The following is a 19,262-nucleotide window of genomic DNA, read 5'->3' as shown; positions in this document are numbered from 1 at the left end:
CACTATTGGATCTTTGCCGAATTTAGAATTCCAGTAAAGTAATCTTGTTAAGGACAAACTATTTTGTAGTGAGTTTTCTAATTTCCAAGGTCATTTTTAAAGATTCCATTAACACACTGACCAAAATGAAATATTTGCATATGCTATATTTAATCTGAGAGACTACATTATGGCAGACCTCTCTGTGCAAAATTTTCACGTTTTCTGAATTTCTCTTCTATACGCCATGTTTGTCTCCTGTTCGGTTTTTTTAATACAACCGAATTTTGAATTCTCGTTTTTAAAGGATAAAAAATGGACAAATTCAGCTTCAAGCCATTTTGATTAGCAGCATATAAAACTTAAAACACATATGAACTTCTTAATTTGCATGCTGTCACATAATAGTGACTTTAGTATGTTACATTGGGGATTGACAAGCATGCAGAGTATGGTTCATCCTTCATGATTGCTAGTTTCTCATCTGTCATGCAACCTTACCACTGGCAATGATGCAAACTGACATGAAATTCACAAAAGCAAATATTTATTGCAATTAGGACAGTGAAATGATTTTCAAAAATTATCACAATTAATCCCAGTTTCAGTCGTACTGTTAACAACAGAATAGCATTTATTTAAATATTTTTGGATGTTATTCTACATTTTCAAATATATTGATTTCAATTACAACACAGAATACAAAGTGTACAGTGCTCACTTTATATTATTTTTTATTACAAATATCTGCACTGTAAAAAAGCTAAAAGATTGTATTTTTCAATTCACCTCATAAATACTGTAGTGCCATCTCAATGTGAAAGTGCAATTTACAAATGCAGAATTATTATATTTTACATAACTGCATTCAAAAATAAAACAATGTAAAACTTTAGAGCCTACAAGTGCACTCAGTCCTACTTCTTGTTCAGCCAGTCGCTAAGACAAACAAGTTCGTTTACATTTACGGGAGATAATGCTGCCTACCTCCTATTTACAGCGTCACTAGAAACTGAGACCACGTATTCACATGGCACTGTTGTAGCTGGCACTGCAAGGTGTTTACATGCCAGATATGCTAAACATTTGTATGCCCCTTCATGTTTTGACCACCATTCCAGAGGACATGCTTCCATACTAATGATAGGTTCTGCTCCATAATGATCCAAAGCACATTCATTTTCATCATCATGAGTAAGAAGCCATCAACAGAGGGTTGATTTTCTTTTATGGTGGTTTGGGTTCTGTAGTTTCCAAATTGGAGCATTTCTCTTTTAAAGACTTTTGGCAGCATGTTCCACACCTTGTCCCTCTCAGATTTCGGAAGGCACTTCAGATTCTTAATCTTGGGTCGAGTACTGTAGCTATCTTTAGAAAACTCACATGGGTACCTTCTTTGAGTTTTATCAAATCCGTAATGAAAATGTTCTTAAACTGAACAACATATTGTTCAGTTGAACAGTCGTCATCCGAGACTGCCATATCACGAAATACGTGGCAGAATGCAGGTAAAACCATGGACCAGTCCCCCCCGGCCAAAGAGTTCAGTCACAAATTTAATTAACGCATTATTTTTTTAAAAAGCGTCATCAGCATGGAAGCATGCCCTCTGGAATGGTGGTCCAAGCATGAAAGGGCATGCGAATGTTTAGCATATCTGGCACATAAATACCTTGCAATGCCAGTTACAAAAGTGCCATAGGAACACTTTCAGGTGACACTGTAAATAAGAAGCAGGCAACATTATCTCCTGTAAAGATAAACAGACTTGTCTGACTTAGCGATTTGCTGAACAAGAAGTAGGACTGAGTGGACTTGTAGGCTCTGAAGTTTTACATTGTTTTGTTTCTGAGTGCAGTTATTTAACAAAAAAAAAATCTATATTTGTAAGTTGCACTTTCACAATAGCTTGCACTACAGTACTCGTATGAGGTGAACTGAAAAATACAATTTCTTTTGTTTCTTTTTTACAATGCAAATATTTGTAATAAAAAATAATATAAAGTGAGCACTATATACTTTGTATTCTGTGTTGTAACTGAAATCAATATATTTGAAAATGTAGAAAAAAATCCAAAAATATGTAACAAATTTAAATTGGTATTCTATTAACAGTGTGATTAAAATAGTGATGAATCACGATTAATTTTTGAATTGAGTTAATTTGTTTCGAGTTAATCAAGTGAATTAACTGTGATTGACAGCCCTAACTGCAATATGCAATTTCTGTATCTATTCTTCCTGAAACGTGTATTTTCTTTATATAGTGCAGCACCAGTTAAAACAGAATATATTTTCTCCAGATATTAGTATGCTGCTCACCTGCGACTTATGAAGAAATAGTGATAATAGTTAGGCCCTTTAAAGCCTCTAGTATCTTACATATTGAAGAAAAAATGCTGTGAGAAGACTATCACAGCAGCTATAGAAAAAGATTGTGTCTTCAAGCTGAAGGACAAATGCTGCACAAATAGTAGCCCACAGTGAGTGATAATTACAAAAAAGGAATACTAACATGGAACAAAGATATAAGTGAATGTTTTAGTTGGATAGGCTCAAAGCTACTCTGAGACATCATCGGTGGGCCAGAACATTTGGAGAAGTTGTCTGTAGTTACAATAGATCTTAGGAAAAAAATAAGCTGGGCCACCTTGACTCACTGCCACAAAAAGCACACGCTAGGGAAGAGGGATTTCCTTTTTTAGTTTGGCAAAGACAAGTACTGAGAGGAAGTATGCAATGCGCACAAACCAAGAGCATTTAATTATATAAAATAAATAAATAAATAAAAAACCCCAACGTACTTCCACTTGTGAATCCACTGGCAGCAGTCGCCTGCATCACCTCTCTTCTGTAGTCCCTATCTTTTGGGAAACTGTTAACTGATATTTTGCTTGCTTCCTTTTGTCTCTGCTCTCTGCAAAAAATACAAATAAAGTAAAAACTCAAGTACAATGTTTTCTAGATTATATGCTTTTATTTTTTAATCAAAGTATATCTATACCTTTCAAGCCACTCTTTTGGTTTTTCCCATTGTGAAACTTCTGTTCGGCAGTTATAGTAGTATTTTTTGCCAGAAGAGCTGATGTGCTCAGACCAGTCATCCGCAGAATCATAGGACTTTGAAAATATGAACAACAATGTTGGAGAAATGACTACTTGACAGTTTTCAAATAAGTTATATAGATTCTACTATATTCAAAGTTGCAAGATGTGTAGACTTTTTCCTTCACATCCACTTTGAAACTACTGTACATAAGGGACAATGTAATGTCCCTCCCCTATCACCTCCCACAACAATACTGCTTTCCAGCTGCTTCAAACAATACACAGCTTCTCCTATCTCATCTTACCAACCCTGACTAAATTATAGCATAAATTGAGATCTGGTGCTACATTCATTGGATCGTTGTAACATCACTACTGTCTACATGAAAGTCTTCAGTATGCTAATGATTTTGGATCTTATATTTCTGCAACTGAAGAACCTCCTCAAAATGTCCAGATGATGTAAATAAAAAAAAACTAATGTTTTTTGATATGTTACATTTTAGAAAATAATATTTGGAGAATTATCTCTGTTTTTCCCCATGCCCCAGAACAATTTTTAACACCAACCAGTGTAATCACAGCAATTTTTGGTAACTGAGTGCTTGAAGCATAGGAAGTGGTATGTGCTAGCCAGTAAGCAATAAAACTTAAAACCCTATTACTGCTTCCCATAAGGTTCCAAAAAAATAAAAAGCCTGCGGAGTTAGGTCAGTCTACTGCTGTGGAACCAAGATACTAGAGTAAGATCCTTGCCAATAATATATTTAGGGAAAGTACTTTTCTCAATTGCTATGTGTCTTTTCGATTAAAACCGTCAAAGGCAAGACAGGTACATCTGGAAGCCCAAATGACAATTAGCTATACTGAAACCATCTAACATATAACCTCTGCCAACTGCAATTTGTTCCCGCCATTTTCAGTATATAATCACCACTTAGGTTTAATAATTCAATAAAATATGCAGAACTTCACCCTCCATAATTTAATCAAAAATAGTATATATAAAACTGCCTAAGACATATTTGGACATTGATGACCATTAATACTTACTGCATCTGAAGTTTTACTTGGATTATTGCTTGGATTAGAAGAATGTGAATTTGAGCTATGAAGAGCACTGTGGTTATGTGAATTTTCTTGTGGAGAGTAACTGGTCCCTAAAATACACAAATATAGTTCACCATGAATGTTTCTATACAAATTAAACATACCTGTATTTCAGAGCATGGAAGTATGTCAATGTTTTAATTAAAAGTGCTGTGTATCTTATTTTTATCCTTCCTCACATCCATATACTAAATACACTTCACTATGGATCTCTATTAAGGGAAAGTTTGAAGTTGTTCATGGAATTTTGTATCAATCAGTCTTTGATTTACATATAGCATATATGATGCAGCTATGGGAAAATATCCTCCACGTTCTACCAATAATATAACTCTCTCTCTCTCTCTCTATATATATATATATATATATATTAAATCTATTTGTAAGATTCAATTCATGTATCTGAGTAGTTCAATCCAGGTTTCTCCAGAAGAGATTCAACTATCAAACCACTAGAATTTAGAGAGTTGAAAGCAGAATTACTGAAGCTCCAGCTAAGAGAGGCCACAAAAGCAAGAGTTATCAACAGATTAAATTTGGACTGAATAACATTTTCCCATCCATTTTGATATAACAATAAGGTTATTTTAGACATTTGTCAAATATAAGGAAGAGGAAAACTACAATTTAGTGGAGTGATATGTTTCAACAAAGTCATAAATACAGTGGAGAATCTAAGTCACGCTGCAATACTCACAATACAAGTATACTTTATAGTATTTAATAAGATTCTAAAGTATTTGACTATAAAACCGGTGTTCAATCCTGGAAGACATAATGAAGTTCTACCCTAAAAGGACTAACAGCAGCATTGTGAGATTCCATGTTTAAATTTTAAAAAATTTGCTTAGTTTACAAGTTTAAAAAAAAATAGGTTTCCTAATTTCCATCCCTACAAACTCAGCCTGAAATCTGAAAATAAAGTAGTATTATTTCCTGACTGTACCTCCTAAGTAAATGATTATGGCTGTACAAGGATAAGAGAGGGTAGAAAATGGTTCAATTCTTTTGCCCTAGTTAATAATTTTTTTATGATATACAAACCACAACAGACTCCAGATCAGACTGTTTTTTCTGCAGGATCAATGTGAGCCAAAAAAAAGTAGTAAAAAATCATCACAAACACATTATTTCTACAATGCCTAAAAGTGTATTTGGATATTAAATGAACACATACATGTAACAGATTTGTTCATTAAAAAGGCTCATTTTACATACAAGTGATAAGTCAAAGACTTATTAGTTTTAGACACTAAATTTTAGTTTCTTCACAGAATTGTAAAAGATAGTGAAATTATCTAATAAATTATTTAATTCCATCCCCTTGTCAAAGCAGGAATGTTTCCTGACCTATAGTATTACAGTGACATCAAGTCTCTCCATAATTATGTTCAAAACCACCTTTCCCTCAGAAGAATGGTTTTAACCACCCTCCTCATTTGCCAAAACTATATATGTCTGAAGTTTTACATATATGATCTTGTGCCAAGGTAGACTAATAAGTTTGAGGCAAATCAAAGAAGGCTTTTTGGAGATAAGCAGCATACTTCCTGAAAAAAATAATCTTCCTAACTTTGTCTCATTGTTTCTCTAAGAACACATCTACACTGCAGCTGATGGTGTGATTTGCAGCTCCTGTAGACACTGCCACATCCTAACCACTATTTTTAGCGAGCTAGTTAAATTAAGGATAGCATACTTAGGTCTACACAAACAAAGTCACACCCACAGCTACAGATACCCTAAGAGCTTGGTCTGGAAGATTCAAATTCAGTTTCCTTCACTTGGTCTTGAGGTAGACTAGGGCCTTTGCACTATTTCCATGAAGTTGATGGATAGAGTTCAGAAATGAATGCAAGCTTGACCATGTCTGCATGTGACCCTACAGAATTATCACTGGTTCGAGCCTAGCAAAGCATCCAAGTTCTGTACAGACTGAGGCTGAATTTCAGATTGGCCCTGACTACCATGTCACAGGCTCTAAGATGTAGGCTTAGACTTCTGGCCTCCCTCCTTAGGTCCTATTTGAACTGCCAAGCCATTCAACTCCGGAAACCCAATGTGCAACAATTTCACTACAGATTTTTCACCTTTAATTCATGACACCATTGTGTTAATTGATTCCTTATCTTCTGTGTTACCACAACAAATACACAAGACTTTTGAAAACGCTGGTTATCTGCATCACAGAACATTTAAAACAGGCTGCAGTTACAATGTGTTGTTGCAGTCTTCTTACAATAAAATTTATCTATTTTTAAGGCAGATGGACAAGGTGGATGGTGCAGAATTAAGATATTTTGGGTGACATGTCGTAACATACATTTCATGGAGTATAAACCTGATTTCTATGCATCCGATGAAGTGAGCTGTAGCTCACGAAAGCTTATTCTCTAATAAATTTGTTAGTCTCTAAGGTGCCACAAGTACTCCTGTTCTTTTCACGGATACAGACTAACACAGCTGCTATTCTGAAACCTGACTTTCTAATGTTGGTTTTTTAAATTGCAAAATTTTTCATGTTTCTCCCTGCAACTAGAGCCTACCTCCAACAAAATTTTAATTTGGGAATGCTTTAAAAAAAATTGTATTTGTCACAAATGTCAGTTAAATTTAAAAAGGTTTTCTTCTTAAATGCCAGTCCTGTAAAGTGAAACTGAGTTAATTCCTTCTTGTGCAGTGTCCCACACCAAAAGGTAGTGAATGTTGGGATCTTTGAAGCAGCATTCTGAATGGGGCAAGACTACGTTTGTCAAGGCCAGAGACAAGAATGTAACAATAGTCAAGATGCAGGATGATGAGGGCTTGAACAAAAATTTTAGCCGTGTGGAAGGCAGGCAGAGAGTAGGGAAATACAGTCGCATCCTATTTTGTCTGTTCTCTTTTTGAAAAATAAGGAGATCACATGTTGAGCGCAGTAGAGAAAGGAAGGAGAGAAAGTTTAAGGAGGGAGCCAAATTTGATGAAAAGGCAGTTCGGATTGCAGGTACAGGATCCGGTTAGACTGGAAAAGTAAAGGTGATTAGCTAGGAAAATGACAGAACGGAAGGAAGAGAGAATAAGTCTATAGTGGAGGAAGTCAACATAGCCATGGGATTTCTGCTAGAGAACGGCAGAAGAGGAAACAGACGTTGGGTGAGCCAGGGATAGAAGCTGGTAGAGCAGATTTTGCAATGGAAGAGAGGGACAAAGAAGTCAAGGGTGGAAAAGAGTGTAGAATAGAGATGACCAGATCAAAGGAAGAAAGGATGAGAGCAGAAGAGAAGTCATGAACACTGATGGGCTAAGAGTCATGGAAGCACCAAGTGGCGAAGTCAGAGGGAGGGTGCAAGTGGGCAATGTTGAAAGAGACCAGGTGGTGGTCAGAGAGAGATCACATATCAAAGGAGAGATGAGGAGGAGAGTAGTGCTTAGTGAAGACCAAGTTCAGTGAATGGCCATTCTGGAGTGTTGAACCAGCACTGCAGGTCAAAATAAATGCCAGGGTGAGGAGAGAGGCAGCTACAGAGCTACAATAGTTGAAGTACCAAGGATAAGTGTAGAACAACGAGAGGAAATGAGAGCCAGTTGAAATCACAGAGGAAGGAAGACAGGGAGAAGCCGGGCAGAGGGTAGATGAGGGGGGAGAATAGTTTGATGCAGTGCAGTTCAAATGACAAGAGCTGGAAACGGAGTGAGAACGTGTTGGAAGCAGCAGGAATGACATAAGAGAAGCCCGACACCCCCGTTATGGTCCCCATTAGGGTCTCTACTTCATCGTAGGACTGGAAACAGGCTGACGTCAGGAACTGGCTCCCATCCTGCAAGTGATACTCTGGGGGACAGTAGCCACCTGAAAAGAAACTAGAAGTCCTTGGAGTTAATGTCCAGGTTTCCAGGGAAGAAGAGAATTGGGCAAAAAAATACAGGAGAGCAGAGGGAAAAACTGACCGGGCAGCTAGGCAGCTCTGCAAGGGAGAAAGAAACTAGCCATCCAGTCAGCAAGCGCAAAAGGGATGACCAGGCAATGAGAAGCAAATGTAGGAGAACAGACCAGACTGAGGGGGAAATTAAATGAACAAAAAAGAGACAAGGTTAAAAAAATAATTATTGCATTGCATTGCATTAGACTATTAAATATATCTTCCTACTACCCTATTTCCCTATAAGCAATTGCGGTAGTTGTCACAGGGGTGCCTGACTCATCGTGCATTCAGAGAGGAGTAGTCCAAGACACTGAATTTTGAGACAACTACACTAAAGAAAGCAGATATAACTCACCACACACAGAGAACAGATGATGTTAGAAGGTGACAGTCACTTTTCAGAGAAGACCTGTCCTTACAACTAAACATAAAAATAGACTAAGAAAAAAAATAGGTGTCAATTTCTGTCCTGTAAAATGCATCTAGATTTTTACCCTTTTTCACTATATGAATGGGGTTAGGGCCACCAAGGTCTTCACTATCTAGATTTGAGTTCTCTAGCACGTTCAGCTCTTTCAATAGAAATATTTTTTCTCCCCTTCCCCCCATTTCATTCTGAATGACCTGCAGTAATATGAAGTCAGTACGTATCTAGTTATCCACCAAGACTTTCCCACTGACTCCACCGGGGACACAAGCTGCAACCATCTACACACATAACACTGTTTTTTCTACTCTGTTCTGTCATACTTGCAGCCCAGGACATTAACACTAGTCACTTAGTGGCCAACATCCATTGACCATCAATTATACTTCAACAAGAACTCTGTGCACCTAATAGAAAGTTTTAGCTTTAAAGTTTGCTCACAGACCAGCATTGCAATAAAAACAGCGTTAACACTGAAGAACATTCTGAAGACTGGAATGCCACACTTGCAGCTTCACTTAAAAATCAGCAGGTCCAGTTCTGCTATAGTGAGAAAAATCTCTTAAAGCACGGCAGCTTTATGTTTACCAGGCTAAGAGTGCAATCATGGACATATGCCTACTATTACACATCAGTACCCAGAACAATCTTCCAAGAAAGAGCTGTTATTTGGAGAGCTGTTATTTGTGTCCAAGCACTAACAAGTTAGAAAGATGAGATGTACTTGTGAGTATACACAATTCTTTTGTACAGCATTCTTTGCAAGCATGAATGCTGTAAAGCTTCCCACCACTCTGAACACTAAAAAAATTGCTCCCATTTTGTATTTACACTTTAAACGTTTTAAGAATAAGACCTTACGTTTCTTGAAGACTGAAAAATTCTATTTATCTAGTTCCACTATATTTTTTTTCCTCTTCCCCCTTTTCATATTTGATACAGTCACATAAAACAAGTAAGCATTCCGTTAGTTCCTGTTACTTATTTTGACTCAATACTGTGATAGTAGCAAAGCTTTTATCACAGGCATAGCTATCAACACACTAAGACTGAATGCTCCTTTCTTTGCATTTCTCCACCTATTTGAAGAAAATCTTAAATCACTCATGAATACTAAATCTCGATCTCTCCCACAGAGTTACTGCACATGATATATTGCGATCCACACCTGAAAACTATGTAAAGGTCCTTGCAAATGGAACACTTACCAAACTGAATATTGCAAGAACTCTATATTACGGAGCAGGAGGCCCTTGATGAGGGTAGACTAGTTTAAATCAAAAATTTAAATCACCAATTTTAATCATGATTTAAACCAGCTTCTGGCAATTTAGGCCTTAACATAGATTTCCATAATTTAAAAGAGGTTTCTTTTAAAAAATAAAAATGTGTTTAGTTTAAATAAAGCCTCTAAGTTAAATAAAACAAGCCAATTCAATTTGAAAAAAAAAATCAAATAAAAAAAATTTTAATGAATTTTTGTCTACGCTGACCTTGCTGAACCATGGTTAAGGTTGAAGGGAGCTTCGTTAAGAAAAGATTTTCAAAGTGCTCTAAAAATCCCCATGTATAATGACCTGAAAATTGCTATGCCCACAGAGAAACATAGTAGAGTTTGTGGTGCAAATTCAAGAGAGACTCCGCTGAAACCACTATTACTTGAAGCCCAAGAAATGAGAGTTCAATAAAGACACAGTGGAATTCTTTGGATACATTGTTCCACCTGAGGCACCCACCACCCTACACAAGTCCCTGGTGGCAATATCCGGCTGTTCCACACAAGGACGTATATGGGCGCAGTGACTCCTGCGGTTCGCTAATTTCTACAGCAATTTAGTCATTTGATCCAAGGGGTCCCAAGATAGTGCCCCCCACAAAATGACCTGCTTTTAAAATTTTCAGGTTCTTGTATCTTTTTTCCGCACAATTAAGGAAAAACTGAATGAACGCTTTTATTGTACATAATTCTACATCTGTAAAGTTCAACTTTCATGATAAAGAGATTGCACTACAATAGTTGTAGTAGGTGAACTGAAAAATACTATTGTTTTTTATAGTGCAAATATTGGAATAAAAAATAAATATAAAGTGAACACTGTACGCTTTGCATTCTGTGTTGTAATAAACATAAGAATGTCCATACTGGGCCAGACCAAAGGTCCATCCAGCCCAGTATCCTGTCTGCCAACAGTGGCCAATGCCAGGTGCCCCAGAGGGAGTGAACAGAACAGGTAATGATTAAGTGATCTCTCTCCAGCCATCCATCTCCACTCTCTGACAAACAGAGGCTAGGGATACCATTGCTTAACCATCCTGGCTAATAGCCATTAATGGACTTAACCTCCATGAATTTATCTATTTCTCTTTTAAACCTTGTTATAGTCCTAGCCTTCACAACTTCCTCATGCAAGGAGTTCCACAGGTTGACTGTGTGCTGTGTGAAGAAGAACTTCCATTTATTTGTTTTAAACCTGCTGCCCATTAATTTCATTTGGTGGCCCCTAGTTCTTATATTATGGGAACAAGTAAATAACTTTTCCTTATTCACTTTCTCCAAACCACTCATGATTTTATATATCTCTATATATTCCCCCTTAGTCTCCTCTTTTTCAAGCTGAAAAGTCCTAGCCTCTTTACTCTCTCCTAATATGGGACCCATTCCAAACCCCTAATCATTTTAGTTGTCCTTCTCTGAACTTTTTCTAATGCCAGTATATCTTTTTTTTGAGATGAGATGACCACATCTGTACACAGTATTCAAGAAGTGGGCATACCATCGATTTATATAAGGGCAATAAGATATTCTCCATCTTATTCTATATCCATTTTTTAATGATTCCTAATGTCCTGTTTGCTTTTTTGACTGCCGCTGCACACTGGACGTCTTCAGAGAATATCCATGACGACTCCAAGATCTCTTTCCTGATTAGTTGTAGCTAAATTAGCCCCCATCATATTGTATGCACAGTTGGGATTATTTTTTCCAATGTGCATTACTTTACATTTATCCACATTAAATAGAAATCAATATATTTGAAGATGTAGAAAACATCCAAAAATATTTAAATAAATGGTATTCTGTTATTATTTAATCGCGCGATTAATTGCGATTAATTTTTTTAATCACTTGACAGCCCTAGTATTTTTAGTAAAAGTCATGGACAGGTCACGGGACGTAAACAAAAATTCACAGCCTGTGACCTGTCCATGACTTTTACTAAAAATACCCGCCATGACTAAAACTTGGGCGGGGGAGCCTCGGGTGCTCAGAGGGGAGAGGAGGTCCGGGGGCGTCATGGATGCTGGGGAAGGTGGCCTGGGTGCCTGCTAGTACTGGGGGGGGGGGGGGGGGGGGGATGGGCTGCAGCACATGGCCCCGGACTCCCACTGTTGATATGGGGGGAGGGGCGGGCACGTGGAGAAGAAGGGTGGGCGGGCTGGCAGGGGCTTCCTACTCAGCTCCGCATCCCTGCAACTCCTAGGCAGTGGAGGCATGGGCGAGGGAGGGGCTCTGCTGCTCCCGCCACAAGCGCCAGCTGCTGCAGCTCCCGCAGCTCCCGTTGGCCAGGAACCACAGCCAATGGGAGCTGCAGGTACGGGGCCTGTGGACATGGGCTGCATGGAGACACACCCTCCCCCTCCCGCCTAGAAGCTGCAGGGAGGCCATGCCAGTGGGAGCGAGGAAGCCCCCCACCATGAGGTAAATGCCCCCGCATCCACACTCCCCAACAAGCTGCCCCTAGCCCTGTGCCCCCTCCCACACACCCAAACTGCTGCTGCTGGCCCAGGGGCTGCCCGGCTCAGGCAGCCCCTGAGCCAGCACCAGCCGCTGCAGAAGTAACAGAGATCACGGAAAGTCACGGAATCCGTGACCTCCATGACAGAATAGTCTTGTATCATAATTAATGCTGAGAGTCTATTTCTTCCACAGGATACCTGCCTCATTCAGTTCACAGGACAGAAACTACCTAGAAAATGAGGCAGCTGCTCAATATTTGTATCGCCATTCTGTTTAGATGGCCTGCATAATTTACTGGTTTCAGAGTAGCAGCCGTGTTAGTCTGTATTCGCAAAAAGAAAAGGAGTACTTGTGGCACCTTAGAGACTAACCAATTTATTTGAGCATAAGCTTTCGTGAGCTATAGCTCACTTCATCGGATTCGTTCAGTGGAAAATACAGTGGGGAGATTTATATACGTAGAGAACATGAAACAATGGGTGTTACCATACACACTGTAACGAGAGTGATCGCTTAAGATGAGATATTACCAGCAGGAGAGCGGGAGGGGGAACCTTTTGTAGTGATAATCAAGGTGGGCCATTTCCAGCAGTTGACACGAACATCTGAGGAACAGTGGGGAAATAGTTTTACTTTGTGTCATGACACATCCACTCCCAGTCTCTATTCAATCCTAAATTAATTGTATCCCGTTTGCAAATTAATTCCAATTCAGCAGTCTCTCGTTGGAGTCTGTTTCTGAAGTTTTTTTGTTGAAGAATTGCCACTTTTAGTTCTGTAATCGAGTGACCAGAGAGACTGAAGTGTTCTCCCACTGGTTTTTGAATGTTATAATTCTTGACGTCTGATTTGTGTCCATTTATTCTTTTACATAGAGACTGTCCAGTTTGACCAGCGTACATGGCAGAGGGGCATTGCTGGCACATGATGGCATATATCACATTGGTAGATGTGCAGGTGAACGAGCCTCTGATAGTGTGGCTGATGTGATTAGGCCCTATGATGGTGTCCCCTGAATACATATGTGGACACAGTTGGCAACGGGCTTTGTTGCAAGGATAGGTTCCTGGGTTAGTGGTTCTGTTGAAATTTTCTTCTGTAGACAAGCCCTCACTAACAAAATGCTTCATTAGTTGTGCATTAATGTTGTTTTAGAAGTGCTCCAAACCATTCCTATACACTGATCCCTAAACCTTAACTTTATCCCCTTACCCAAGATGGCATCACTGCCCTAAGGAGGCCCTCGGGGAAATTACAGCATGCCTCCTTAACACATGGAAGATGGTGGGAAAGGTGAAAAAGAACAGTGTTGTGAAAAGCAAAGAGAGGTAATATTTTTGGAAATAAAGGATGTCTAATGCTGCAGACACAAGCCTCCTGAAATGCCTGCATCAGCTCTAGCAAGCTGCTGCAAATTCTTCCCAGATTAAAACTGCTGCATGTAAGAGTATAAATAGGAACAAGAATTTGGAGTTGTGGTCTACACAGAAATGGCAAGTTTTTTTACGGCAGGGTAAGGTTATGTCATATTCCTGGGCCTTAATGTCATCTTTCCCAGGGCAGACCTAAAATTTTGTGGGAAGTGATGAGACACATGACCTTCACTCTGCATTGTCTGGCTTTAGTTTATGCCTTCTTTGCCCTAAAGGGACAGGAGGAAGGAAATATAGTGTTGCGGTGAGGCAGGAATTACCTTAACTCTGCATTTCCTATTTAACCTTTGCACTTTTTTTGAGTGTTCCCTGATTTTTGGAGGTTGTAATGTTCAAGTGCCAACTTCCATGTTCTAGAAGGGTATAAGGCACAATGATAAGCAACCTGGACTCATGTTGAACGAAGATTTATATTAGCCAGTCACACTTTAGCCCATGAAATAAACAAAGGCTGAACGTTCTTAGCTGCTTTCCAGTAAAGGGAAGTATATTCCATAACCAAAGCTGAACTTCTTGCCCTTCCCTTTCATCTTCCAAATAGAAGATCAATTTTTATTCTTGTTTTTAATTTATTTTCCTTTGCTATACCTCTAATACCAACAAAGGAAAATATGCAACATATCCAGATACAATGTTTTTTCCCCCTCTACCTGGCTTGAACAGAGACTAGTCATTTGTTCCCTCAAAACTCTCCCCCTCTCCAACATCCCAGCCAGCTTAATCTTAAATGAATAAGTGGACAGTCTTTTACTTCCTACATCCTCCTAGATTGTCACTAGGATATGAAAATGATAGTTCAAATGCCACAGCAGAAACATTAGGCAACAAGCTTATTGTAAATTAAAATGATCTTCAAAACTGACATGTACCATTATGCACTACAAATGTTTAGTAGTGAAGTCCTACTCCCCCTCCCCGCTTTTGAACATGTGTTCAATGAAGTAACTCATTTTATCCATACAACCACACCATAAATGTGTAAGTCTCCACCCACTTCAAGATTTTTGGGAAGCCAAACTAGTGAAAATTCTATGGAAATACTATGAAACAACTTTTTAAAAGATGAAGCAATGACACTTCAATTAAGGTTAACATAGCTGACAACTAAGTGCTTCCATTAGTTACTCCAGGCTCAAATAAAGGAAGTCAACACCTCAAGCTAATTTATATGCTATGAACTAAAGTAATAGGTCTTGCTAATAGCTTGTATTTTCACCTAATATGGAACTGATTTGTTAATTGATTGAGACAACTGAAGAAAGCTCAGTTTCTATTCAAGCATAATGACTCCAAACTCTCTGACACACAGTATTTATTAATGAGATAAGTTTAATAGCTCATGACCTTTCATGGGGATAATTATCTTGCTGCAATCAAAATAACTAAATTGGCATTTATCTACACCTTTTGTTATTTCTATCCAAGCAGCTGTTTGGATACTATTTCAAAATAAAGTATGAATGAAAGCCAATAAGTTATTTTGGTTCAAGTTTGGGAGTAGATAAGCCGCACTGGAAAAACAGATAACTGGAAAATGAATACTCCAAATCTCCACAGTATTTTAATGTAAGAAATATCTATTAGCACCATATCTAGACAAGGGGAAAAAAACAACCTGTCCTGCAGGCCTGGTCTGCACTCTACAGTTAGCTCGACAAAAGGCAGCATAGGTCAACCTCGTTGTGCATGTGTCTACACTTAAATTTGGCTCCCACTGACATAAATACCCTCTTCTGTCGCCTTAATAATACCACCACCTCCCTGAGAGGCATAGAGCCACAGTCAATGTACTTCGGTTGATGCACTGTAAATGTAACCGCTGCATTAATTCTGTCAAACCTAACTTTCCTCCAGCAGCTGTCCCACACTGAGCACTCTGTTCACCAGTGACCTCCAGTGCCCAGGAGTCATGGAGCTTGGAAGTCTCCCCCCTCCCCCTAAAGCCCTGCGAATTTTTGAAATTCCCTTCCTGATTCCCCAGCTTAGCAAGCACACCTACCAACTCTCCACTGTTGAGTGCAACTTGCGCAGCACCAAAGGTGCTCCTACCTGGGGCAAACAAGGGACCTGCGAAGAGAAGAGGCTGTACGGGCACTACTCTGAACCAGCCATAGAAACGTTGACATCTACAAGCAGATTGCCCAAAGAATGCAGCAGGAGGAGTATGACAGGGACCAGCAGCAGTGCCGCATGAAAGCCAAGGAGCTTCGGCAGGCATATCAGAAGGCCATGGAAGCCAGTGGTCAATTTGGTGCCAAGCTGCAGACCTGCTGCTTTTACAAAGAATTGCCTGCCATACTCGGCAGAGACCCCACCACCACTGCCAATAACACCATGGATACCTCTGAGGAATCCAAGTCCCAGGCCCCTGCCATGAACAGTGAGGGGGTGGTGGTGGAGGCGGACTAGGAAGAGGAGGAGTACTGGGAACAGGTGACCGTGGGATCCACCTACGCATTGAGCCAGGACCTGTTTTTGACTCCACCACAGTCTAGACCGGGGTGGGCAAACTTTTTGGCCCGATGACTGTATCTGGGTATGGAAATTGTATGGTAGGCTATGAATGCTCATGAAATTGGGGGTTGGTGCAGGAAGGGGTGAGGGGCTCTGGCTGAGGGTGTGGACTCTGGGGTGAAGCCAGAAATGAGGAGTTCAGGGTGCAGTAGGGGGCTCCAGCTGGGAGGGCAGTCTCTGGGGTGGGGCTGGGGATATGGGGTTGGGGGTGCAGAAGGTTGCTCTGGGTTGGGACGGAGGGATTTGGAGTGCAGGAGGGGGATCAGGGTTGGAGCGTGGAAGGGGGCCAGGCAGGCTCCGGGTGGCTCTTACCTCAAATAGCTCCCAGAAGCAGCAGCATGTCCCCCCATCCAGCTCCTATGCGGCGGCGCAGCCAGGCAGCTGTGCATGCTGCCCTGTCCGCAGACACAGCCCATGGAGCTCCCATTGGCTGCGGTTCCTGGCCCATGGGAGCTACGGGGGTAGTGCTTGGGGCAGGGGCAGTGTGCAGAGCCCTCTGGCTGTCCCTATGTGTAGGAACCAGACGGGGGACATGCCACTGCTTCCGGGTGCTGTGCAGAGCAGGGCTAGCCGCCAACCCCGCTCCATGGCTAGAGCGGCGCAAGCCCCAGACCCCGCTCCACGGCGGGAGTTTGAGGATCAGATTAAAATGTCTGGAGGGCCAGATGCAGCCCCTGGGCCGTAGTTTGCCCACCCCTGGTCTAGACTCTAGCATGGGTGAGCCCGATGCAGGGGAAGGAACCTCGGGTGTGCAGTTTAATTTTAAATAACTGGGATGGCATTCCCAAAGTACAGGACACATCTAGCACATGTGAATTAACAACAAGTCCAAAGAAGAGGTATTGGTACAGTGAACAGAGGAAGAATTACTGTCTGCTTTTCATTCCTTCTAGAGTTAGGAAAGGGGGGGCCATACAGAGCAGTTTATGTACACAGGACTATCCTGTGAATCCTCCAGAGATCTCAATGAAATTTTGATAGAGGTACTTTCCAATCTTCTCCAGAAGGTTTCTAGAAACAGCTGTCTTATTTCTTCCACCACGGTAGGACACTTTCCCATGCCACTCTGCGATAGCTTCAGCAGGCACCATTGCAGTACACAGGCCAGCAGCTTACAGACATGGGTGGATTAGGGATCTAGCAGCAGTTCTGCTCTCTCTCTGCCTTTGTTACCCTCAGGAGTAGAGAAATTAACTAGAATCACCACTGCTTGCGGAAAACTGTGCCAGTATTCACTGCCACTGCCCTATACTACTAGAATCATGCAACCGTGCAATTTCCTCCTCATTTCCCCAACCCCCAGTGGGCCATACTCACCATTACTGGTGCTGTGACTGGCGCTGAGCACAAGCAATCCCAACCAGAAGTGACAATGTAGCACTTAAAACATCAGGGGAGCAAGGGGAATGATTTTAGCCTCTTAAATTTTGCTTTCCTGAGTGAGCACATGGACAATGATACCTCTGTGTGTTTTATCTGCACCAGCTGCCATTGTGGCCTTCAGGATCTCCCCCTCTGCACCCACAGAACATCTGAGCCACATAAGGAGGAGAAAGCAGAAAACTCAGGATGACATGTTCAATGAGATCCTGCAAGCCAGTGCTGGGCTGGACAGCAAGCACAGGGCCAGAAGGATGAACACTGCAGACAGTCTGGTGAAGGACATAGCGGAGAGGAGAAAGTCCCAGCAGGAAAAGGAGAAGGAGATGTATCAGGACATAATGGGGCTTCTCAGGCAGCAAACACAGATGATGCAAGATTCTTCTGGACCTACAGATTCAACAATCACATGCCTTTCCTCTACCCCCCGGCAGTCGACTGAACTCAACATCGGGACCTTCCTATACCCCCCCCCCCCACAACATTCCACGCGGCATCAGGGGTTGCTGCACTACCCCTACAACTGCACCCCACGGGACATTAAAGACAATCACAACTTCGCATACACTGACCTGTGAAAGCCACGGTTGGTGTACGTGTAGCTGAAATGAACATGAATGTTCTTTCCCCTTCATAATAAATCAGAGAACAGAATATAGGTTTTTTTCAAGATTTTGATGTATTTGCTTTTAAAAATTGCCTGGGTTTTTTTGCACTGATTTTGTTACAGGATAAAAATTATATTATTTGGAACATAACTCATCTTCATCAGGTTATAATATATGCTTGCTGGTGCTCATCAGTTCAGAAAGTGACCAATTACTTGTTACTGCACAGTGTCACACCACTCATAAGATCATTCACAAATAGAATCAATAGGTGACTGACAATGTCATATCCCTACATGTACAACAATTCATTACACAATTTATACCAGGCTGCAAAAGCTCAGGGCCAGGTAGAGCATATTACAACACCACAGGTTACTCTGGCTCACTAATAAAATGATCTTTCAAGGCCTCCCTGAGCAGTATAGCTCCACATAGAGCTCTTTTAATAGCCCTTTTATCTGGCTGTTCAAATTCACCAGACTGAAGCTCCACCTCCGTCCTCCACCTCAGCAGAAACTTTTCCCTCTTTGCTTCACAGATATTATGCAGAACACAGCAGACAGCTATAAACATTGGGATATCTTTCTCATTGAGGTCCATACTTCTGAGTAAACACCATCAGCATTCCTTCAAACAACCAAAAGGCACATTCAACTGTCTTTCTGCACCTGCTGAGCCAGCAGTCAAACATTCCTTGGTGCTGTTGAGGGGACCCGTGTACAGCTTCATAAGCCAGGGAATATGGGGTAGGTTGCACAGCGTGGATTTGATTTAAATCATGATTTAAATCACTAGTCAGGAAGACTCGATTTAATCATGGATTTCTACATAAAAGTGCATTCTTGTTGGTTGTTATAACCTTCTTCAAAACACAGAGACAGATGTAGGTTTCATTTTTATAAGGTAGACACTATACATTTTTAAACTGATTTATTTTAAAAAACGCTTTTCATATTAGTTTTACAGCTATATCAGAAAATGAATGATTGTTCAGTTATTTCATTTACCAAAGGTAACTGAAGCAGATATTTATGAAGTCATTGGGAGGTGAACTATCTCTAATTCAATAGGTTAATCATTAATATTTGGAGGATTTTCTTGCCATGCTGTATAAGG

The 19,262-nt window shown here is 40.6% G+C and overlaps 1 protein-coding gene across 2 annotated transcripts in view; it reads right to left on the bottom strand.

The window, feature by feature from the left end:
* The window catches only part of WAC (WW domain containing adaptor with coiled-coil), a 118,391-nt gene that overhangs the window by 56,647 nt on the left and 42,482 nt on the right, over positions 1-19,262 (bottom strand). For both annotated transcript variants that reach the window (XM_075125952.1, XM_048837780.2), the window contains exons 4-6: positions 4,081-4,187; positions 2,984-3,099; positions 2,784-2,896 (exon numbers count right to left, since the gene is read on the bottom strand). In XM_075125952.1, the coding sequence (XP_074982053.1) occupies positions 2,784-2,896; positions 2,984-3,099; positions 4,081-4,187 (336 nt within the window). The remainder of the gene's footprint in view (positions 1-2,783; positions 2,897-2,983; positions 3,100-4,080; positions 4,188-19,262) is intronic.

Source organism: Caretta caretta, chromosome 2 (genome assembly GCF_965140235.1).
Source record: "Caretta caretta isolate rCarCar2 chromosome 2, rCarCar1.hap1, whole genome shotgun sequence".
Lineage (NCBI taxonomy): Eukaryota > Metazoa > Chordata > Testudines > Cheloniidae > Caretta > Caretta caretta.
This window is presented reverse-complemented; position numbering and strand designations above follow the sequence as displayed.